Source organism: Nuphar pumila, chromosome 12, assembly GCF_984573655.1.
Source record: "Nuphar pumila chromosome 12, dmNupPumi1.hap1.1, whole genome shotgun sequence".
NCBI classification, from domain to species: domain Eukaryota; kingdom Viridiplantae; phylum Streptophyta; class Magnoliopsida; order Nymphaeales; family Nymphaeaceae; genus Nuphar; species Nuphar pumila.
In genome coordinates, this window is record NC_143260.1 from 87,796,508 (window position 1) to 87,819,190 (window position 22,683).

Genomic DNA, 22,683 nt, shown 5'->3' on the forward strand with positions numbered 1-22,683 from the left:
TATAAATGACCCAGATTCACTTGATCATGCCCTACAACTAGCTCAATATGCCAAAAAAGCATCGATTTCAGAAGAAGGTAAATTCCAGATAAGCATAGGAACTCAAATAGTCATATCCAGGATGTATAATCATATGCCAATACCATTTAGGCATCATTCTATGCCAAGACATATTGAGCATGAAGGCAATATAATGGGGCAAGCAAGACCTTCTCGAAGAGCTGGTATAATTAGCCGAATAGAATATAGAGAAGCCTATCAATCATGGCCAAGTGAAATTACCTCTCAAAGTGTATGAGATAATGCACAATATTTTGATTTTTTAGAAGTTCAAAGTTCTTAAAGTAGTTCTTCCCCAATCCTTGTCGAGGATGACGTAGCCATAGTTAATATGGTAACAATACAATTTATTGAAGAGGATTTGCAATTACCTATTTATGACTACCCATAAAAGGGGCAATTACCTCAAGCCCGAAAAAAATGTATACAAATTAGAAGGATGGCCCCCAGTTCGTGGTGTTAAATAACACCCTCTATCGAAGATCTTATGATGGAATTCTTTTGAGATGTCTCACAAAAAGAGAAGCTATTATAGCTTTACATGAAGTACATCAAGGATCTTGTGGTGCTCACCAACCCGGTACAAAATTGGGTAATCAATTACGAAGAATCAGTTACTATTGGCCCACTGTGATGTCAGATGCAATTAAGTTTGCACAGAGTTGTAAAGTTTGCCAAATTCATGGTGACTTTATACACCAACCACATGACTACTTACATGCTACAACCTCATCTTGACACTTTGCATCTTAGGGCTTAAATGTTATTGGTCTTATTGCTCCCAAATCATCAATATATTTTGGTAGCTACTGATTATTTTTCTAAATGGGCTGAAGCTATACCTGTTAAGACAGTAACTGGAACAATAGTAGCAAATTTTATACGGACCAACATCATTTATCGATTTGGAACGCCCGAGTCAATAACTTCTGATAATGGGACTCCATTTAAAAATTAAGTGATAGAAAAACTTTGCATAAAGTTGAAAATCAAGCAAAATTTCTCAACGCCTTATCATCCACCAGCAAATGGATTGACTGAGGCATTTAATAAAACTTTATGCAAGTTTTTGAAAAAGATAGTCGGTGACAATAAAAGAAATTGCCATGAAAAGTTGAGTGAAGCTCTTTGGGCATATCGAACAACATACATAACAGCCACTAATTGTACCCCGTATTTCCTTGTCTACGGTTCTAAAGCAATATTACCATTAGAAGTTCAATTCAAATCTTTAAGGGTAGCACTCAGTAACTCGTTGACTCAAGAAGAAAGAGCTCGAATTCGTTATACTGAACTCGATTCTTTAGATGAAAGAAAGTTGCAAGCTCATCAATCTTTACAAGTTTATCAAATAAAAATGACTAATGCCTATGATCGAAATATAAAGTATATGTCATTCAAAAAAGGAGGTTTAAGACTGATGATGCGGTGCCTTATTATTCCATCTTGACGTTCTTGTGGTAAATTCAAGCCCAAATGGGAGGGAACGTATGCGGTCCAGAAAGTGTTTGCGAATAGGGCTTATAGGGTGACATCTCCATATGGTGAATATGTTGTTCATGTAGTAAATGGTCACTTTCTAAAATAATATTTTGTATAAAAAATGCTCCTAGTCGCAAGAGCACTAAATCTCATGCCCTTTCTAAAAATGAGTTAAGATCCAACTCAAACCCCTTTGGGTCCAATCATACTCTTTAGAAAGGTGAATAAAGATTCAAACCATACAAATAAATATGTGATTGTAAATATTTAATATTGGGTACCATTTTTGGATTTAATAGCCCAATATTAGCTTATGAAATATTGAAATAAGCTTTACCTGATGAATCTAGTGTGATTCTAATATGATGGAAGCTGTTGAAAAATAAAGACACTCAGACGTGTTAGCTATAAAAAAAATACACAGCAATTGAGTTTCACAAAATATGAAATAGTATGAGGATATGGAACTGAAAATATGAAGGAATCGAGTTTGGACCCAGGTCTAATTAGACCTACCATAAAAAGAACTAAAATTAGGTTTATATGAAATAAATAAACCAGACTAAGACTATACCCCAATAATGTAAGCAACTCAATGAATATTTCTGTTAAGTCTACTAATGATATGAGTAGCAAGAAAATGCTTGAAATCATGAGTATGGTGAACAATGAGAAGTCCTTGTCCTATCAAGAGAAAGAGGTCTAGAATTGCTGGAGAAGTTGTTCATGTCGATGACATTTAATGAGTTGCTACAATATACAAGAGATGAAGAAAATACTGATATGAGCCCAGAGGCATTGGCCGATCAAATAACTTTGACATTCAAATCGAATGGCTATGAGATGTTCATGCCTTCGAAGGATGACTCAAACAATTTGGAAGATGACGAGGTGAGATATGTCACAGCAATAGTCATACGTGCTTTTATGCTTTCAAATTGTGAAAAGTTGCAGAAGATGATGTTGTTTTGCTGTAGAAATGATCTTCATGTTAGGCCACGTCTATTGTCATATGCTTCCAGGCTTGCTTATAAAGCACAAGCGGCTTCACAAACTAGAAAAATGCTTGATATGTTGCCTACTAGTTCTGGTCTTAGTATTGATAACCGAGAGAATGGGAGTTTCCAAAATATGGTTAGTGACCAGCATTTGACTGAAAAAGTCTTTGCAAAGTTCTTACTGAAGTGGCATACTGATGAACACAATGACTTCACAGCAGAAACAGAAAAGTCTTCGCCTAATGTCTTGTCTCGTTAAAATAGATGACAAATCAGTCTCGGTATTGGTGGAGGGTGCCTTAAGTGGGTACATAAGTTTTCTTGGCCTTCTTAGAAGGCAAATGCTAAATGTGACTTGTGTTGATAGGCATAAAAAAAACTAATATAGACCCTCAAATCTGTGTGAGGAAACAATTGAAGCAAATGATGCATTCAGCTTCATTAATACTTGATTTGTCAGGTTGATGTGGGTGACAATCAAGTAGAACAAGCCTCATAAATCATTCACATCTTGTCATTATGCAATTCAAAGTCGGCTTGAAGAAGCTAACTATTTTTTAGAAGGATGCAAAAGCAATATGTAACCTAGTGAAGATTTAGGCAACAGAAGCCACGTTACCTCCAGACCAGCAGAGGCCGACGGTCGGACAACAAAAGATCTGACACTCCTCAATCCTCCGAAGAACTGGAAAAAGGGGGCAAAACTGAGCAACCCGCGATGGCCACCTGTGGAAAGGCTTAGGCGATGGTTGGAAACCATCGCCTCCGTCCTTCATCTTGGTCAGATTCACAAGCTCAGGCGGTGGTTGGAAACCACCGCCTCTGTCCTTCATCTTGGTCGACGCCTTCCTTAACCCGAACCCCATCAGATTAAACGCTCTGTCATTCATCTAAGCCACCTAGATGTATCAGCAACCGACGCACGATCGGATGGGTTATTTCCTAAAAAGCTCTGTTATTTCCTAAAAAACAAAGCGGGGTTGTTGATTCCTTACATACCTAGAGAGCCAATATTCTTGGTAGCCTCAACTTCTATCATGCATTCAGATTAGACAAGAAGAATTTCTACTATTAGGTGTAGAAGGGTGCTTACTTATTGATGGTTTTCTAAAAGATGAGGAGAAGAGTGGTGATAATGTTAATCCATAAGAAATCCTAATTAATAGGGATTTCAGACCTTCCAAATGAGGTTATCACCATCTAACGTTCTTTTCTTTTTACATGTCGCTGGTTACACTTAAAAAAAAAAGTAACTTGATAACCTAAGTTACCAAAGTCATTAATAAATTACTAATAAAAAAATACAAAAACATTGGGCATTAGAAGAGGCCTTAAATAATAGAAAAAAACACAACTAAAAAAAATAGTGTGAATCCTATAAGACGTTGGAGACTCCTAGGAAAAAAAAATCTGTAAAAAAAAATTTAAATTTAAAATCAAAATTCTATACATCCAAAAAATATATATGGATCTAGATTGAATTCATTGTATGGATCTTTAAAATATTTATAAATCAAATTCAAACTATTAAACCCAAACAAAATGTGAATTCAAATCCAAATGGATCTTGTGTCAATTCCACAATCCAAATGAATGAAATTTATTTAGCTAAAAAAACTTTTTTTGCTAAATAAATAATAATGATTTCTTTACGTTTGGAATTGCTTGCAAACATAAAGAAAGCAAGGGGCAAACTGTTTGCACAAATATATATATATATATATATATATATATATATATATATATATATATATATATATATATATATATATATATATTAAAAAATAATTTAAATTTATGTGCAAGTGTGTCAAAATTATCAAATTTACACTCATTTACACATGATAAGATAAATACTTAGGTTATGATATAAACCCTTTTAACCATTCGTGCTGGTTATGGTAAAATAGAGTAATAAATGAAGGTAACTTGTGCTGGTTGCATTAAGTCAATCACGTATCACCTTAACTCCCAAGCATCTACTTATGTTGTGGTTGATACCCATAAAGTAGGAACACAAAGAGAAGGTGGCTACAAGTAGAAATGACATTCATCCATCAAAACAGTATCTATCATGGAATAATTTCCATCATGGGATGCTAAACTTAAGAAAGTAACTCTATAAAAAATAAGTTGAAGAGAGACAACAAGAGGAGATAGAGTAAAGGAAAAAGCAAATTGCCAAGGTGACAATATATTCAAGGAAGCCTAAGAAGACGCAAGGATCCAATCGACATCACAAACCCTCATCTTCTTTTTTCTTTTCTTTTTCTTCTCACTTGTAATCTAAGCTCTGAGAATCAGAAGCTATTGTAAAGGTGAAGAGATCCCGAAATAAAGTTTCAAGTTTTCATATATCAATCTGGGTGTTAAAAAAATCAACACTCCACTCACAAACCCAAGATTTATATTGTGGTACATTTCAATAATTTGAAAGATACATAAAAATAAAAATAAGGTCAAACAACTAAACCAGTAGGTCAAAACTAGGCTTAGTATGTGAATCGAGAAATAAGTTTAGTTCAGATCTGAAAAAGCATGGTTTAAAGTTTTCGGAGGGACTTAAGGTCGTGTGTTGGAGTTTGACATAGGTGATATGGGTTAGAAATGTTAGCTTGTGTTGTTAAAGAAGTTGATGGGTTAGAAAGGTGCTGAATCAGTCAGGTGCAATTTTGATATTTTAAGATTTAGATTGGGTAGGGTCCAAACTAAAGTTGAAATCAATTTCAGGAATTATGGAGAGATCCTAAAAAGGTTTACACATTAAAGCCTTAAAAGAATCCCATTTATGCATCAAAATCAAAAGATGTAGATCACATTAGTAACAGTTTTTTATAAAACCAAGCATGTAGATCACATTCGTAGGTTAAATTCAAGAGAAAATAACAAAAAATTCATAAAAAAATCATGATTCACAAATTAGTTCTTATATTCTAGTGACTATATATATATATATATATATATATATATATATATATATATATATATATATATATATATATATATATATAAGAGAATAGAGATTCTTTTTATTGTTCAGTAACAAACTAACACGCAACGTTGTATTATATTGCCTGTCCCAAAATTTGTGATAAACTAGTAATATTTTAAAATATTGGTGAATATTTGTAACAGAGACAAAAAGGCATTGAGAAAATGCGGACCCCACTTGTGGGACGCATATGTTATACTCCTCCTTTCATCCGAAACATCCTGAAATGCACATGAGGTAAGAAAGAGCTCATGGGGCCCACCCTTTTCGCCAGTCCCACCTCCCCTCGAGAACCATATGTTTTTGCCATGCATGGGTTTTTTTTTGCATGACTTCCTTTTCACGTGCTTCTTGTTTTCAATGCTTGAAACAAAACTGGCCTTTGTCGAGGGCTGTTAAATGAGCTGGATGTGTGAAACTTGAAGTGTTCAAGGTTGGCTCTTTTTTATATTAGCCATAAAATAAATGATTACAGTAAAAATGTATGTCTATTTGTGCATGTGCACTGTGAATGTATTCTTTAATATTTGGAAAATAAAAAGCTCTTATAATTTTTTTTTTGTTTAGTTTTTTTGACAAAAGGAACAATATCTTGCAGTAATTTTTTTTTTCAAAATGAAATACTCTTAGTTGGGAAGACCTTGAGAGAAAACTTGTTGTTAACCGAAAAAATGAGTTTTTTTACATTGTTGATTTGCGTTCGGCTCTGAGCAGTCAGTAACTTCTTTCTTATCATATGAACCTACTCAGTGTAACGTTGCAAAACAGTGAACTTTAAAACTAAGTGCAATAAGATTATACTGCTACATATTTTTTGCATACTAAATAGTTTAATCATACTCTCTAAGTATATTATATAATATATCTATAATATATGTTTTATTACTTAACCAAATTTTATAAGTCGAGTGAGCCCACACCTCTTGTTCTCGTTCGGTAGGGCTTGCCAAGCTTATTTTACGAGTTTGAATGAACCGAGACACGAAGGACTTGACTTGTTTTCCAGCCCTACCCTTGGGCCATTTTCCCAGGAAACTAAGTGAAACAAACGTGATCTTAACGCATAGCGAGATTTTCCTATTCGACAAAATCCCAGTAACGATTAAAACAGGGATAAAAAGGGCGACGGTTTTCTTCTTCCCTCGCTCCACTTCGCCGTCGAGAGAAAACGAGATGAACAGCGGCGGCGGAACGACGGGGACGGCGAAAACTCCGGCAGATTTCCTCAAGTCGATCCGCGGGCGCCCCGTCGTCGTCAAGCTCAACTCCGGCGTCGATTACAGAGGTCGCTCTCTCATCCCTTTTCCCTTGTGTGTTTGATCGGTTTCTGAGAAGAATTTACCCAATCATCGGATCTACTCTTTTCTTTGCTTATTTGTTTGAGTCTTTTTCTTGGGATTTTTGGGGTTTCTATGGTTTCGGACTGTCTGGGTTGGAGGAGGCGTTTTCTAACGGCACCCATAGGGTTTAGGGTTTCTGAGATTAGGAGGAAGTGATAAATCGAGTCATGGAGGCGTGTTTATGGGAAAGATCCTTTGGGATTATTCCGATCATAGGTTTCGTTGCAGGGTACCGTAACTACGTCAGTTTTTATGCACTCATGGGTACTCCCAGGGAGATGAGATGTGTTGGAACTCAGATTCTTGATGCATGATTGGAGTACAAGGCGGTGGACAAGGTGGTTCATTATTCCTGGCAATAGATTGTTGGTTTTGACTTGGCATAAGTGGTAGAAGGAGCAGGATTTGGGGTTTAGGGTTTAGCTTGCAAGGAGGGATGTCTGAGTTACGGTTAGTGTTTGCGTAGAGGATACAGCCATTTTTATGAAGTTTTCAATATGGCTAGCATATGAGGGGGTATGATATTGGGGCCAAAATGGAGTATCCGTATGACATAGATCAGAGAATGAGATTTTGAGCAATCATGATTCTTGGTTTACAGGGGGTGATGAATTGGTCATCTTGTTGATACACATCAAGGTCCCAAACAATGAAGTCCGTGCATGCACTTTTAACTTAGTAAAAGAAAAAAAATGTGATCCATGACCTCTACGCGCAGTTGGTGTCAGGCGGATATGTTAACCAAGCACCTTACATGTATCTAGATATTTTTCTGTTGTAATCAAAGTATATTTAAAGAAAAAAAAAAGATTCTTAAGCCAATTTGGTACTTCTCCAAGAATTAGTCATGAAATCAAATAAGTTGGCAATCTTGTGTTCTAGTATCTATGTTGTGCTTTTGTTATACCCGTGCACCTCATATGAAAATAGAGGAAGAATAATGTTAAGATTTCATGTTAGGCATTTCCAAACAAGGGAGATGAATTTATTTCAGTTATCTCTCATACTCTATGTTGCATGAGTGCTTCACTTATCATGTGTTTCTCATAACAACGGAACATGACATGGCCATTGAACAACAATATTGTAAAAAACATGCTGTAATTCAGATTTGAAGGGTATAATATACAAATTTATTGTATCATATGCCAAGATATGCAATCAAAATACAAAAAAAATTTACAAGTTAAGATATAAAAATTTTCTTAAAATCTAAAAGGTTATTAAAAAATATGAAAAGAAAAAGATATCTTGTGTTGTGTTCTATGTTGAATTTTGTTATACCCATGCACCTCATATGAAAATCGAGGAAGAATAAAGTTAAGATTTCATGCTGAATAAAGTTAAGATTTCATGCTAGGCATTTCCAAACAAGGGATATGAATTTTATTTCAGTTATCTCTTGTAGTCTATGTCGCATGAGTGCTTCACTTAGCATGTGTCTCTCATAACAACGGAACATGACATGGCCATTAAACATCAATGTTGTAAAAAACATGTCACAATTCAGATTTGATGGGTATAATATACAAATTTATTGTGTCATATGCCAAGATATGCAATCAAGATACAATAAAAAATTACAAATTAAGATATAAAAATTTTCTTAAAAGGAAAAAAGGTTATTCAAACATATGAAAATAAAAAGATAGCCATCTGGCATTTTAAAGGAAATTTTAAAAAACAAACCTAAACTTTTATCAATAATAAAAAACACACCTAAGTTTTCAAAATTGTTAATAGCACACCTAAACATTTTCATGGTTAATTAAAAAGGTGCAAACAGTGTTGTCAAAAATGCACCTTGAGGCACGGCCCTCTGTGCCTCAAGGAGCAAGCCTGAGGCGCAAATATATATATATATATATATATATATATATTTTACAACAAGATTTTTGAGACATGATCAACAAGATTTTTGTAGGTTAATCTCATATATTTTTCAGTTATTTCAGTTATGTAATCAGTTTCTTAGTATATTACTATATTTTAACTTTTGTTGGTTAATCTCGTATGTTTTCAGTTTTTTCAGTTATGTAATTAGTTTCTTAATATATTTTAATTTTTGTTGGTTAATCTCATATACTTTCCAGTTACATAATCAGTTTTTTAGTTACTTTTATATGTTAATCTCATATTTTTTAGAATAATCTCATATATTTGAACTTTTTTAGGTTAATCTCATATTTTTCAGTTATTTCAGTTATGTAATCAGTTTCTTAGTATATTTTAACTTTTGTTGGTTAATCTCATATATTTTCTAGTTATGTAATCAGTTTTTAGTTATTTTTATATGTTAATCTCATATTTTTTAGAATAATATCATATATTTTAACTTTTGTAGGTTAATCTCATATATTTTCCAGTTATTTCAGTTATGTAATCAGTTTCTTAGTATATTTTAACTTTTGTTGGTTAATCTCATATATTTTTCAGTTATGTAACCAGTTTTTTAGTTACTTTTATATGTTAATCTCATATTTTTTAGAATAATCTCATATATTATAACTTTTGTTGGTTAATCTCATATATTTTCCAGTTATGTAATTGGTTTCTTAGTATATTTTATCTTTTGTTGGTTAATCTCATATATTTTTCAGTTATGTAATCATTTTTTAGTTACTTTTATATGTTAATCTCATATTTTTTAGAATAATCTCATATATTTTAAATTTTGTAGGTTAATATCATATATTTTCTAGTTATTTTAGCTATGTAATCAGTTTCTTAGTATATTTTAACTTTTTTTGGTTAATCTCATATATTTTCCAGTTATGTAATCAGTTTTTAGTTACTTTTATATGTTAATCTCATATTTTCTAGCACTTATTTGAGATTTTCTATTTCTTATTGGTTGTTATTTCATCAATAAAGCATTTCTTTATTTATTTATATTTTTAGATATTTTTTTATAATTTTTTTAAAGTTTTCAAAAAAAATATTTGAGGCTTATGCTTTACGCCTCGCCTCGGTTTTTGGTGGAGCGCCTTGCTACGCCTCAACGCTTTTCACAACACTGGGTGCAAAGTAAACTTCCGACAGTGTTGTTGTTAATTTTTTGTCATATTTTCCATTTTACCCTCATAGCCATCTCCATCACCGTCATCAGCATGTCCCCAAAAAAACCTGTGTCTTACATTATATCAATCATGCGATTATGGTAAAAGTAAAACTTGTTTGGAAGTCTAAGGTGCTCGTCGTATCTTTTTCTAGTGACCCAAGGCTGGAAAGTCACCAAAACCCATTTTGTCTTCCATTTTCTGGTTGATTTTCGGCCATGAGTGGCCTGGAAATAATAAGAACACAATAGTGATTGACTCGTTCATTCTCCAGAAAGTTGTTCTGGGCTTTATAAAACACATCTTTCAAAACCTTTTTATACCTTTTTTGGTTCAAAATGACAGCCATCATGTTTGAGAGGAATACTACAGAGAGAGTGATGCTCTTCTTCTAGAGAGAGGGAAGGAAAGGAGTTTACAACCTTCCATTTCTTCTCAATGAGTCTCTGCAAACCCCTTTAGTTCCTCTTGGGATTCCCTGAATCTCAATCCCTTCTCATCTTCTTCTTTATTAGCTAGGAGTTTGGGCATTGCCATTGGAGTTCCTGCTATCATGGTGAAGAATACAGTGATGGGAGAGAGAATAGATTAAGGGTAAAATTCTGGTTTTAACACAAGTTGGGTTAACATAAACCCTAGTTAATTGAATGGAAAGTGTATGTTTAGTTAATGGCTCAAAGTTTAGTTGGTTTTTTTTATTATTGTCAATTTGTGAGGTGCTATTTTGAAAATTTCTTTCATTTTAATATAACATAACATAACATAACATCCAACCTAAAATATACTAAATCTGGTCTACTTCTTCAATTTTTATGCTTTAGTAAAACTGACTTTATTCTTGACTTCCAACTTCATATGTGCGATGTTAATTTTATAGTGATGATGGTTGATCTTCATCACCTTTTGATGCTAGTTGTTGATCTTCATCACCTTTCGATGCTAATGGTTTCTCTTCTTGTCTTCTACTGTGACTTTTTATGTTTGTTGGGCTTTATCTCTCCTCTTCTTAAAGAGGAGCTGCCAAAGAAGATATGATATTTATTACAAGATTAAAAGGCAAAAGGCAATGTTGTTTACCTTTAGCTTCTTTATTTCTCATTAGGAATGAATGTTGCAGAAATGGAATTTTGGTTTCAGATTTGGGCCCAAGTCAATGTGATTGGGCTTCAATTTTCTCTCGATTCTAAATCAAAGCTTGATATCTGTTAATTGCCTGACTGATGTATTTAGGCTGTCTGCTAATTCCCTGACCGATCTAAAATCTCTTGATTCTAGATCAAACCCTGATGTCTGCTAATTCCCTGACTGATTAGACTGTACAAGGGTATGTTATTCATTTAACTATGGTGGTTAGGGCTTGGGAAAAACTTACTTGGATTTGTATCTTGCCTGGCTCACGTGTGCACAAGTCATGAGTTGAGTGCCTGGAATTCATGTTTAACTTGAATCTTTAACTTTGGCTTATAGTTCTTGGCTCATACATTGAGTACTTGAGCCTTATCTGAACTGCAGGGTCACGTGATTACCTGCTTCAAATTTCCCTAGCTCAAATTGTCCTTTCTTTTGTTTGGTCCTTTGACTCTATCAATGTGGTAAATGCTAAGGCTGTAGATATTGTAAATATTGATCACAGCTTCAAATTAAACTTGAATGATTGTAACACCATGTTTGAATGATAAAAGTAATGGCTACTGCAGTGTAACAACATTGCATGAATGAAATACAATTTATCCGAAAATAAGGTGTTGGATTATAATCTGGATCTATTGCTTAATGTTTGGATATGGATTTGAATCACTCATGATCCATCCTGTGTCCAAACTGCTTGGACCAGTAGCATCATCCGGTCACCTTCAGCATTTGAGATGAAATCATGATGAAATGCTTGTGCATGGATGATAAAAAAAGGGGGACAATTGATGCTGCTCTTTTTCTAGATTTGTCATCTTAACAATTTATTTTAACAACTCTTTTGTACTTTTTGTACTTGGGTGACGTCTTGTCACGGGGGTTTTCCCTATTATTTGCTAATACTTATTTTCTTCTTCTTGACAAAAATATACTATATTTTAGTTCTGGTGTACATCTAATAAAAGCAAAATGTGCCTCTTCTCTCCATTGAATTATTTTTATTTTCTTTGAAAAACATCAGAATAATGTTTAGAAGTCAATAAAATGGATAGCTCAAAACAAATTGCACGAAGATGGAAGTTTAGTGCATATGAAAGCCAAAATAGAAATCCTTATACTTTTGTACAGTAGGTTCCAAAGTAGATTCATATCATAGAACAAGTGTTTTGAGTTTGATGGGGATGCCACTGGTATGAGAAGTGAAGGAACAAAGTTCCGATGTAGTCAAATATTTGATTGATGTATTTCTGTCAAAGAATGGGCTAATAAGCTGAATCAGGCAGGAGTTGCACATGGGAGGCTATGAGTATTTATTTTTAGTTGGAGTCTAGACGAACAAATGCATTAGGTATCATTATGTTACAGACTTAAGGCTCAGAGGCTGATCTGGATAAAACTTGGGAAGCCTCTCGTGGTCTCTCCTTGGATGATAAACAAACATATTATGTGCTTCTCGTGCACTAGGCAAGCTGGTTGCTTCAAACGAGAACTCTTTTAGAGAATCAAGCAACAATTGATTGAAGTAGCATGATTGCATCTAGTTTAGGTGCTCCAGCCCCTTTTGATTTTTAGTATTTGCAATTCTCATGGTTCAGGGCCCCCTTCTTCCTGCTACTTATGACAAGGACAAGAAATATTAAGGAGATGCACGTCTTTCTTTCCTTTTCTCAGCTCGATGCTTTTGGACTTTGTGCATTCTTTTTTGCTTGTAGTAGGACTTGATTAATGCATGTGAATGACCAATATTTAGTCACATGGATGGTGAAAAATCAAGGATCAAAAGGTGGTTGAGTGCTTCTCCAGGCTTTATTGTTTCTTATTGATCTACTTATGTCTGGGATAACATTATGGGCATTCAAAACTTATTTTGATAGTTTGGTTGCATCAAGTGTGTAGATTTTGGCTTTCAGTTGGCTGGTGCATGGTTGTCAGTAGAAAGAACTTTTTAAGGTTTTGACATCCGAAGGTCTCATTAATGTTCAGCGAAAGGCAAAAAAAGGGTCACTTCATGGGCTAGCCTGCTTGCTAGCCATGGCAGTTGCTCTTGCCAGCCTTATGGAGCCAGTCGATTATTGATCTTTTTCCCTTTCTTGTCAACCCTGCCAATGACTCAAGCTTTGAATCCACCAGTGACATTTTAATGACATTCCCATCGCCTGCTAGCCGTTAGTCTCCAAGGGAGACTCTAGGTTCCTTTAGTCGTCTATGGAAGGTCTTTCTTTTCTAGCTTCGCTTACTAGCTGCAACTTGCTTCCTTACCTGAGCTTTGCTTGCCTATGATGCTTCCTCTCCTTGCTTCATTCAATGCTTCCTTTTCGTACCTCATCCACTACCTCTCATAGCAAGATTTCGTAAGGCCTTCGCTCCCTCTCCCTTGTTCTTTGTTTCTTTTCTTCGAAGCCTTCATCAGAGTCATGTTCCTCCTCTTCTGCTAGTGTTTTTAGTATCTCTGAATGCAATAAGCCATTCTTATGGCATAGTAGGGACATTGTGGGAGTCATTTTATTGAGAAACTTATTTCTAATAATCTCATTCCAAAAGAAAGTCTTAAAGGGGATGAGAGCAATCATAAATGTTCCAGTTGCCTTTTATGCAAGAGTCATGTATTGCCTTTTCATTCAATTAATAAGAGAGCTTCAAAACCTTTTGAGATCATTTGTTCTGATGTGTGGGGACCCGCCCCATTTGTCTCTGGGTCTGGAAGCAGATATTATCTAATCTTTGTTGATAGCTATTCTCGATATACTTGGATATATTTCATAAAAAATAAGTCAGAAGTCTTCTCTTTGTTTCAAAATTTCTTTTCCTTGGTCAACAACCAATTTTCTGAGTCCATTCAGTTTTTCCAATGTGACGGAGGTGGGGAATTTTCATCCCATGATTTTATTTCTTTTCTTCGAGATAACAGAATAGGAAGAAGGGTGTCCTGCCCTCACACTCCTCAACAAAATGGGATTGCTGAACGAAAACATAGACATATCGTTGAAAGTGCCATGAGTATGTTTCATGACAGCAATCTCCCCACCAACCTATGGACAAAAGCCTTTCATTCTGCCGTGCATGTGATAAATAGATTGCCGATGGTCATTCTGGAAAACAAGTCTCCTTATCACTGTCTCTTTGGAGTTCATCCTAGTTATCATAATCTGCGTGTTTTTGGATGTGTTTGCTATGTGCATGTTGATCGGTCCCTGAGAAACAAGTTTCATGACAAGGCCCAGAAGTGTAGGTTTGTGGGATACGCAGATGACTACAAAGGATATAGGTGTTATGATCCCACCAACAAACGTATCAGAATCTCAAGAAATGTTGTCTTTGATGAACAAAATTTTGATGACAAAGCAGATGCAACGAATATACCAACTGAAGTTTACTATCCTTGGTTGAGTTCAGAACTTTTTGCTAGCTCCAGCGAAGCATGTTCACCAGGTTGCGTGCAGCAAGAAGAAGAGATGTCTGAAAACACTGAGACGTCGGGGTCACAGAATTCGGAAAAAATACCTGGCAGATACAAAGGCATTGTCTATTCCAGACAGAGACCGATGACATCAAGCCATTCAGATCATGCTTCAGTCAGCAATTCGACCCCTTCTCACACTCCTGAGATCAGAAAATCGAGCCGCATACGACATCCCATTGACAGGTGGGTCAGCTATAACAACTTCTCCTTGGATCTTCAGCTGTTTTTAACTGCTCTCAATAAAGAAGATGAGCCCACTATGTACTACCAGGCAGCCACTTCTACCAAGTGGGTAGAAGCCATGAATGATGAAATGCAAGCTTTGCATGAATGTGGAACTTGGGAAGTCGTTCTCAGACCGCCTGACAAAAATGTTGTTGGATGTAAATGGGTCTACAAGATAAAGTACAAGCCAGATGGAACTATTGAGCGATACAAGACAAGGCTCGTAGCAAAAGGATTCACTCAAGAAGCAGGGCAAGACTATGATGAGACTTTTAGTCCGGTTGTAAGAATGGGAACAATTCGGATTATTATATATCTGGTTGTTGAACATGGGTGGAAGTTGAGTCAGCTTGATGTAAAGAATGCCTTCTTGCATGGGGACTTGAAGGAGGAAGTGTATATGGAGCAACCCCCTGGATATCAAGAACAAAATTGTAAAACCCATGTGTGCAGGTTAAAGAGAGCTATCTATGGTCTGAAGCAAGCATCTCGCTCTTGGTTTGATAGCTTCTCACTAGAGATTCAGAAACATGGATTTTCGCGTTCCATGCTGGACCACTCATTGTTCTTTTTCAAAAGCCAGACTGTGACCGCTCTGTTATTAATTTATGTTGATGATATTGTTATCACAGGAAACTCTGTGGTCCATATCCAAGAAGTAATAAACTATCTAGGTCAGAGGTTCAAAATGAAAGATCTTGGAACTCTACGCTATTTTCTTGGTGTAGAAGTTGATACTCAAACTCATGGCTTGACACTCACTCAACACAAGTACACCGTAGATGTTCTCCGTAATGCAGGTATGAAAGACTGCAAACCTCTGGGAACTCCGAGTGTGCTGCATCAAAAACTAAGTGTCCATGATGGAGATTTGTGTGATGACCCCACCAGGTATCGAAGCATAATAGGAATGTTACAGTATCTGACCTTCACTAGACCATATATTGTTTATTCAATCAATCAAGTATCTCAATTTATGCATGCGCCACGTACTGGACATATGGAAGCTGTCAAGAGGATCCTTAGATATCTGAAAGGGACTATTGGGGATGGATTGACATACTCACCACAACCATATGGCAAAGATGAGCATGGACTCACTGTATATTGTGATGCAGACTGAGCTGGGGATCCTGATGAACGAAGATCTACATCAGGATATTGTGTCTTCATTGGAAGAAATTTAGTCTCTTGGAGCAGTAAAAAACAAAAAGCTATCGCTAGATCAAGTACTGAGGCTGAGTATAGATCTATGGCTGCTGCTACTGCTGAAGTCACTTGGATCAGACATCTACTGACTGAAGTAGGAGAAAAGATCTCTTATACTACCTTGCTATGTGACAACCAAAGTGCTATTAATATGTCATTCAATCCAGTATATCACAGTCGTGCTAAGCACATTGAAATGGACCAATACTTTGTGAGACAGAAAGTTGAAGAAAAAGAAATTGAGCCTGAGTTTGTCAATACTGAACAACAAGTTGCGGACCTATTTACGAAAGGATTAACAAAGGATCGTTTTTGGACGCTCAAAGGCAAGTTGTGCATGGTTCATAACCATGATCAACTTGAGGGGGGTGAAAAAGGTGTATAGTGTTTCGGGTCTGGATCCTATACCAGACCCGAGTTCATTCCATTTTATGTATTAGTGTAACATTTTAAGTGTAATGTATTTTTTTTGGGTTCGGATATTACATTAGACCCGACCCGACCCATGTACACTTAAGTTTATTTATACAAAGCATTAGGTCACGATTTCTGATAAGCAGAAATCGTGACAGCCGCAGTTGCCCCCTTTTGGTTTTCTCTTCTCGTCTCTCTCTCTCTCCCCCTCTCTTTCTCTGTCTTCTCTCTTAATGCTGGTGCAGATGAAATTCTATCACTACACCCATCGAGCTCCACCCAACTCTATGCCTTTGCCATCAACTTCTCCAGAGGTGAGTGTTCCTGACCCTACTGACGAGCCTATTGTTGATGGTGATTTACCTATTGCTCTTCGGAAAGGAAAAAGGCAATGTACACTTCACCCTATTTCTCAGTTTGTTTCTGAGGCAAGACTTGGTGTTAATATGAAGAATTTTGTATTAGCATTATCTGCTCTTCTCGACCCCAAATGGGCGAAGGCCATGTAGAATGAAATGTATGCATTGCTGTCTCGAAAAACATGGGACTTAGTCGATCCTCCACATGAGGCTGATATTGTTGATTGTAAATGGGTCTATACTATTAAGTATAACTCAGATGGATCGATTGAAAGGTTTAAAGCCCACCTGGTTGCTAAAGGCTATACTCAAACCTATGGAGTGGACTTTTTTGAAACATGCTCTGTTGATCGTCTTGGGACTATTCGTCTTGTTTTGTCAGTTGCAGTGCACCATGGTTGGTCTCTTTGTCAGCTTGATGTGAAAAATGCCTTTTTGTATGGAGACTTGGAGGAGACAATTTACATGCTTCAACCTCTGGGGTTCGAAGTTCACGGGGAGTGTCAGAAGGTATGCAAGTTGAACAAGGCAATCTATGGTCTCAAAAGAGTCCCCGTGCGTGGTTCTTCAAGCTGGTTGAGGTCATGTCAACATTTGGGTTTGCTTGATCTGTCTCTGACCACTCTCTTTTTATTAAAAAGACATGTACAAGGATTTTGGTTATTATAGTATATGTTGATGACATTATAGTCACAGAAAGCAGTGAAAAAGACATCTCTTAGACAAAGTTCCACCTTCAAAAACATTTTGTGACTAAGGATCTGGGACCACTCAAATATTTCTTAGGCATAGAGGTTGCAAGGAGTAAAGAAGGATTGGTTTTTTCATACCGAAAATATGTCTTGGACCTGCTGAAGGAGACAGGGATGTTAGGTGCCAAACCTGCAAGGATTCCTATGGATCCTAAGGCTCATCTGTTTGATGAAAAACCAGAGTACGTAGACAATAGCCGTTATCGCTCCTTAGTTGGCAAGCTATTATATGTGACTGTAACCAAACCCGACATATCTTTAGCCGTGAGCAAGATAAGGTAGTTTATGGACAAACCTACAAAGGCTCACTGAGAGGCTGCAATGATGATTCTCAACTATCTGAAGTTATCTCCTGGTAAAGGGCTATGGTTTAGACAATCCTTCTCTAGATGTTACTGCCTACTCAGATGCAGATTATGTAGGGTCGGTTGTTGATGGAAAGTCGACAACTGGATTCTGTGTGTTTGTTGGAGGAAATCTAGTTACTTGAAGAAGTAAGAAACAAGCTGTTGCCAGGTCGAGCGTTGAGTCAGAGTATCGGGCTATGACTCAGACTGCTGCAGAGATGATGTGGGTTAAATCTGTGTTGACTGATCTCCAAGTAAAAGTCTTATTACCTATAGATGTGATAATAGAGCTGCTACTTATATTGCTAATAACCCTGTGTTTCATGAAAGGACAAAGCATATTGAGGTGAATTGTCACTGTGTACGTGACGTGGTACAGACTGGGTACATTTGTACCAAGCACATATCTTCAGAGAACCAAATTGCTGATGTCTTCACTAAACCCCTAGCTAGTTCAAAATTTTTAAAATATTGTGACAAGCTGAACATTATTGATATATGTGCTCCAGCTTGAGGGGGAGTGTTGAGAAGCAGTTAACTATTTAATAGGTCAGTTCTATTATATTTTCTTATTGTAGCAAAGGGTATTATTGTACATACTTTATTCCTGTCTAATCTCTCTATTTAAGTGAGATTAGACCTAATGAGGGTTAACGATTCTTTCTCTCTCCCCCCTCTCTCTTTTCTGGTTTTCTTGAAACCCTAACCGACTTCAACATCTAGGATATGCAAATTATAAAAAAGGTTACAGATGTTTTGACTATAAAACTAAAAAGTTATGCGTCTAGGAATGTATCTTTTTAGGAAAAGGAAAGCTTTTTTGAAACTGAGAAAACTAAGGAAATAAATGAGTATTCTTTTTTGTTGGATTTAGTTCCAAAGATTGATGAGTGTGATATTGATGAAAACCAAGAAGTTAAAAATGATATGATAAGTGAAGAATCATCCCATAATGATCAAGATTGTATTCAATACTCTAGGCGTGGTAATTTAGAATATCCATGTGCTCTCAAAAAATATACAAGTAATGAAAAATAGGAAGAGCTACAAACAAGAAGGTCATCTAGAGTATCAAAAATCCCTGAAAATTTTGTCATACAAGTCTTTTTCACTTAAGTATCAAGCCTACATTGTATTAATACATTCCTACATAGAACCTTTCATCTATGCTGAAGCAAAGGAACATCCTTAGTGGTTAGAAGCTATGACATTGAAATTAAATGTCTTAGAAAAAGTGAATACTTGGACTATTCAAGACATTCCACCAGGCAAAAAGACTATAGGTTGTCGATGGGTGTATAAAGTTAAAACCAAGAGGGACAAAACTCTTGAAGGTATAAAGCCAAATTAGTTGCCAAGGCATATTCCTAAGAGTATGGAATATACTATGAAGAAACTTTTGCTCCAGTTGCTAGAATGATCACAATTAGAACCTTAGTAGATCTTGCCTCTGCAAAGAAATAACCTATATATCAAATGGATGTCAAAAATGCGGTTCTCAATGGAAGCTTGGCTGAAGAAGTTTATATAGAACCACCACTTGACATTGTTATTCCTAAAAGAAAAGCTCTTCGTTTAGATAAGACCCTGTATGGCCTTAAACAAGCACCAAAGGCTTGATATGAAAAGTTTAGTCAAGTTATGCTTGAATTTGGTTTTCAATTTTGTGTAACTGACATAACTTTGTTTGTTAAGATTTCTGATGTATGTATTATTATCCTTCTCCTCTACGTGGACGATATGATTATCACTGGAAGTGATAAACAAGGAATTGTAAAAGGTTTCTCAAAACCCATTTTGAAATGACTGATTTAGGTTTTTTGAAATTTTTTCTTGGTATAGAAGTTGCTTATTCTTTTAGAGCCTATTTGCCTATCTATCTAAGTTTGCTCTAGATATTGTTGACGGGTCTGGTATCTCAGATGAGAAGAAGGTCGACACTCCCGAAGTTGTCAATGTCAAAATGAAGATTGATGATGGAGAACCACTTGAAAATCTAATACCTTACAAACAATTTGTCGGTGTACTCTCATATCTCTCAATTATGAGACCTAACATTGCGCATGCAGTTCACACATCAAGCCAATTTCGACATGCTTCTACCGCTGTTCATATGGGAATTGTTTTACATATTATTAGATATATTAAAACTTTTGTTTTTCGAGGACTTTTCTTGTCTGCTTCTTCCTCCTTAGATTTAATTGCTTATACTGATGCAGACTGGGAAGGAAATCCAAATAACTGACACTCAACTACTGCTTTTTGTGTATTTTTAGGTGAATCGTTGATTTTTTGGAGGTGCAAGAAGCAACAGAAAGTCTTTCATCAACTGAAGCAGAGTAAAAAGCTATGGCTACAATCACTATGAAAGTGGTCTGACTAAGGAGATTGATGAATGACATGAATGTTCGGATTAAAGGAGCATCACGACTATGTTGTGACAACAAAAGTTTTATTTGCATTGCCAGCAACCGAACCTTGCACGAACGAACCAAATACATTAAGATGGATTGTCACTATGTACGAGAGAAATTCCTACACGATATTATTGATCTTCCCTATGTTTCTTCAGAATATCAATTGACAGGTTTCTTTACCAAATCTCTCGCAGGCCCTAGATTTCATTTTCTCTTGGACAAACTTTCGGTTATCCAACCGTAAGTTTGAAGGAGAGTGTTAAAAATAATGTATAATAATTAGACTATGATTTTTTAGTTTCTTTTTTACCTTTTTTATTTTCAGTTTGGTTTGTATTGAACTAGTCAAAGCATTGACTAGTCAATACAAAAGAGTCGTTTCGTTGGGAGCCCAACGACTCTCTCCTCTCATCCTCCTTTATGGGGCATTGCCCCCTTTCATTATAAATTTTTAGTGTGAATTACAATCAATAAAGATACCATTTTTTCCTCTTGTTCTTGAAACCCATTTAATTGGTATTTGTGTAAGAACTTTTCTTGTGGTTCTTTTGAGTGTTCATTTCGGTATTTTTAGTTGAACTCTTTGAGTGTCTATTGTTGGTGATCTAGTGAACATCCTTGAAGGAGCTCATATTTTTACAGGAGTAATTTCAAATAGTGAGATTAGCATGTGATGTTCCATCATTGATTACTTGCTTTATCAGCTTATGCAGCAAGACTTGAATTAACACAGAGCTACTATTTGATGGCATGGTTCGGTCCGTGATTCCTGAAGAATTTAGTGGAAGTTTTTAATTTGAGGTCTTAGGAAGATGCCTAGATTTATGAGATAGTGTCAAAGCAAAATTTGTTGCTACTTATTTGACGAGCTTTAAATTTTTGTTGAAATTGAAGTGCTTTCCTAGGTATTCATAAAATTATATGAATAAAGATAATCTTGTGCTAGGAAGCATGTTTCCCATTCTGAACTGTTAAATTTAGTTATATTCTTGAAGAGGTAGTGCCCATTCTGAATGATATGGGCACTACCTCTTCCTTTGGCTTGGACGCTTTGGGTTTCAACTTATAGTTACATTAACTGTTTTCTCTGGTTTCTGGTAAATCATAGTGCATCAATTTTTAGCTAGATTGTGGTCTATTCTAGAACATGAGGTAGATTGGGAATAAGCCATTTTGAGTCTATGTTTAGCGCATGTCTTATTTGTGAGCCAGTCTTCTTCTAATATATCTCTGGAGGTACTCGAGGCATTTAATTGCTGAGGGGATAAAATTTCATCTCGATATGAAATGTGACGCACTGATTATCAACATTCAATAAATTGCCATTCTTATCAATTTTAGTACCGTCTGCATGTAGTTCATCCAGGCTGACTCTCACATCTCATAACTCATAAGTCTTTCCACTAAGCTTGGAGTTCTATCTGCTTAGCTGGGTTAGGTTCTCCAAGTTGGCAGACTCTTGTCAACAGGAATGTTAATAGCAACCAGATTTTACCTTCATCCTATCTGTTACATGGTTAGCTCCTCTTGGATATGTATATTAACTGATTCATCCTCTTTCTTGATTGCTTTTCCCCAATTTCTGTATCTAATGATTGTATTTTTATGTGTATAGGAATTCTTGCTTGTCTGGATGGATACATGAACATAGCAATGGAGCAAACTGAAGAATATGTCAATGGACAGCTGAAGAACAAGTATGGAGATGCATTCATCCGAGGAAACAATGGTAATTGGAATAATTTTCTCTTGTAGTGCATGCAAACAGTAGGGATGTGTTTTCCATCTCACTGATGAATTTTATCTAATGCAGTTCTCTACATTAGTACATCGAAAAGGACTCTTGCGGATGGAGCATAGGAAATAAGGGGAGGTACCACTGTCTATCCGTGCCCCTTTTTAGAACTCTCTTGTTTGGCTGCTTAACTGGGTCTTGTGAATTCGGATATTTAGGTGAAGTGTTTTTTATATGAAACTAGTCAGTGATAACATAACTTGCTACATTCATATAAACGATACAACATGCATTAATTGTCCCCTGATCTACCACATGTAATTGTATTCGTGAAAACTTTGTACACATGTTGCTGGTTTGTCGTGGCATTGAGACTGCCTGGTTTTGGATTGTTCAGCAGATGGGCCCCTGTTTTTGGAAGCTCACTGTGGGCGCCAATTGTTGAACGTGCATTTTGTGGGGTCATGAATACTTCTTTTGGATGGTTTACAACTTGTGATTTTAAGAAATTAGTGGTATTATACAAATAAATATTGCAGGGGGCTCCGCTTATCTCGCAGGAGCAGTTAGTTCACGTTACCTTGTGTTGGGACACTGCAAGTTCGAATCCCAATGGTATATGGTTGTATAACTGGTAGGAGTCTGCCTTTCTCTGTCGAAAAAGGAAAAAAAAATTGCAGTAATTTATAGATCCAAGGGGTTT

At 36.0% G+C, this 22,683-nt stretch overlaps 1 protein-coding gene across 1 annotated transcript; it reads left to right on the forward strand.

The window, feature by feature from the left end:
* Positions 1 to 6,647: 6,647 nt before the first annotated feature.
* Positions 6,648 to 22,472, forward strand: LOC149821144 (uncharacterized). Its single transcript, XM_089983033.1, has 3 exons — positions 6,648 to 6,817; positions 21,861 to 21,974; positions 22,059 to 22,472. Exons 1-3 carry the CDS (start codon positions 6,706 to 6,708, stop codon positions 22,103 to 22,105), a joined length of 273 nt encoding a protein of 90 aa, XP_089839159.1. The 5' UTR covers positions 6,648 to 6,705; the 3' UTR covers positions 22,106 to 22,472.
* Positions 22,473 to 22,683: the final 211 nt, after the last annotated feature.

Excerpts from the sequence above, each read along its gene's own strand:
- LOC149821144 (XM_089983033.1), top strand. The coding sequence starts at position 6,706 with ATGAACAGCGGCGGCGGAACGACGGGGACGGCGAAAACTCCGGCAGAT. Across the intron at positions 6,818-21,860 it reads CTCCGGCGTCGATTACAGAG|GAATTCTTGCTTGTCTGGAT; the intron begins GTCGCTCTCTCA and ends TTATGTGTATAG. Across the intron at positions 21,975-22,058 it reads ATTCATCCGAGGAAACAATG|TTCTCTACATTAGTACATCG; the intron begins GTAATTGGAATA and ends TATCTAATGCAG.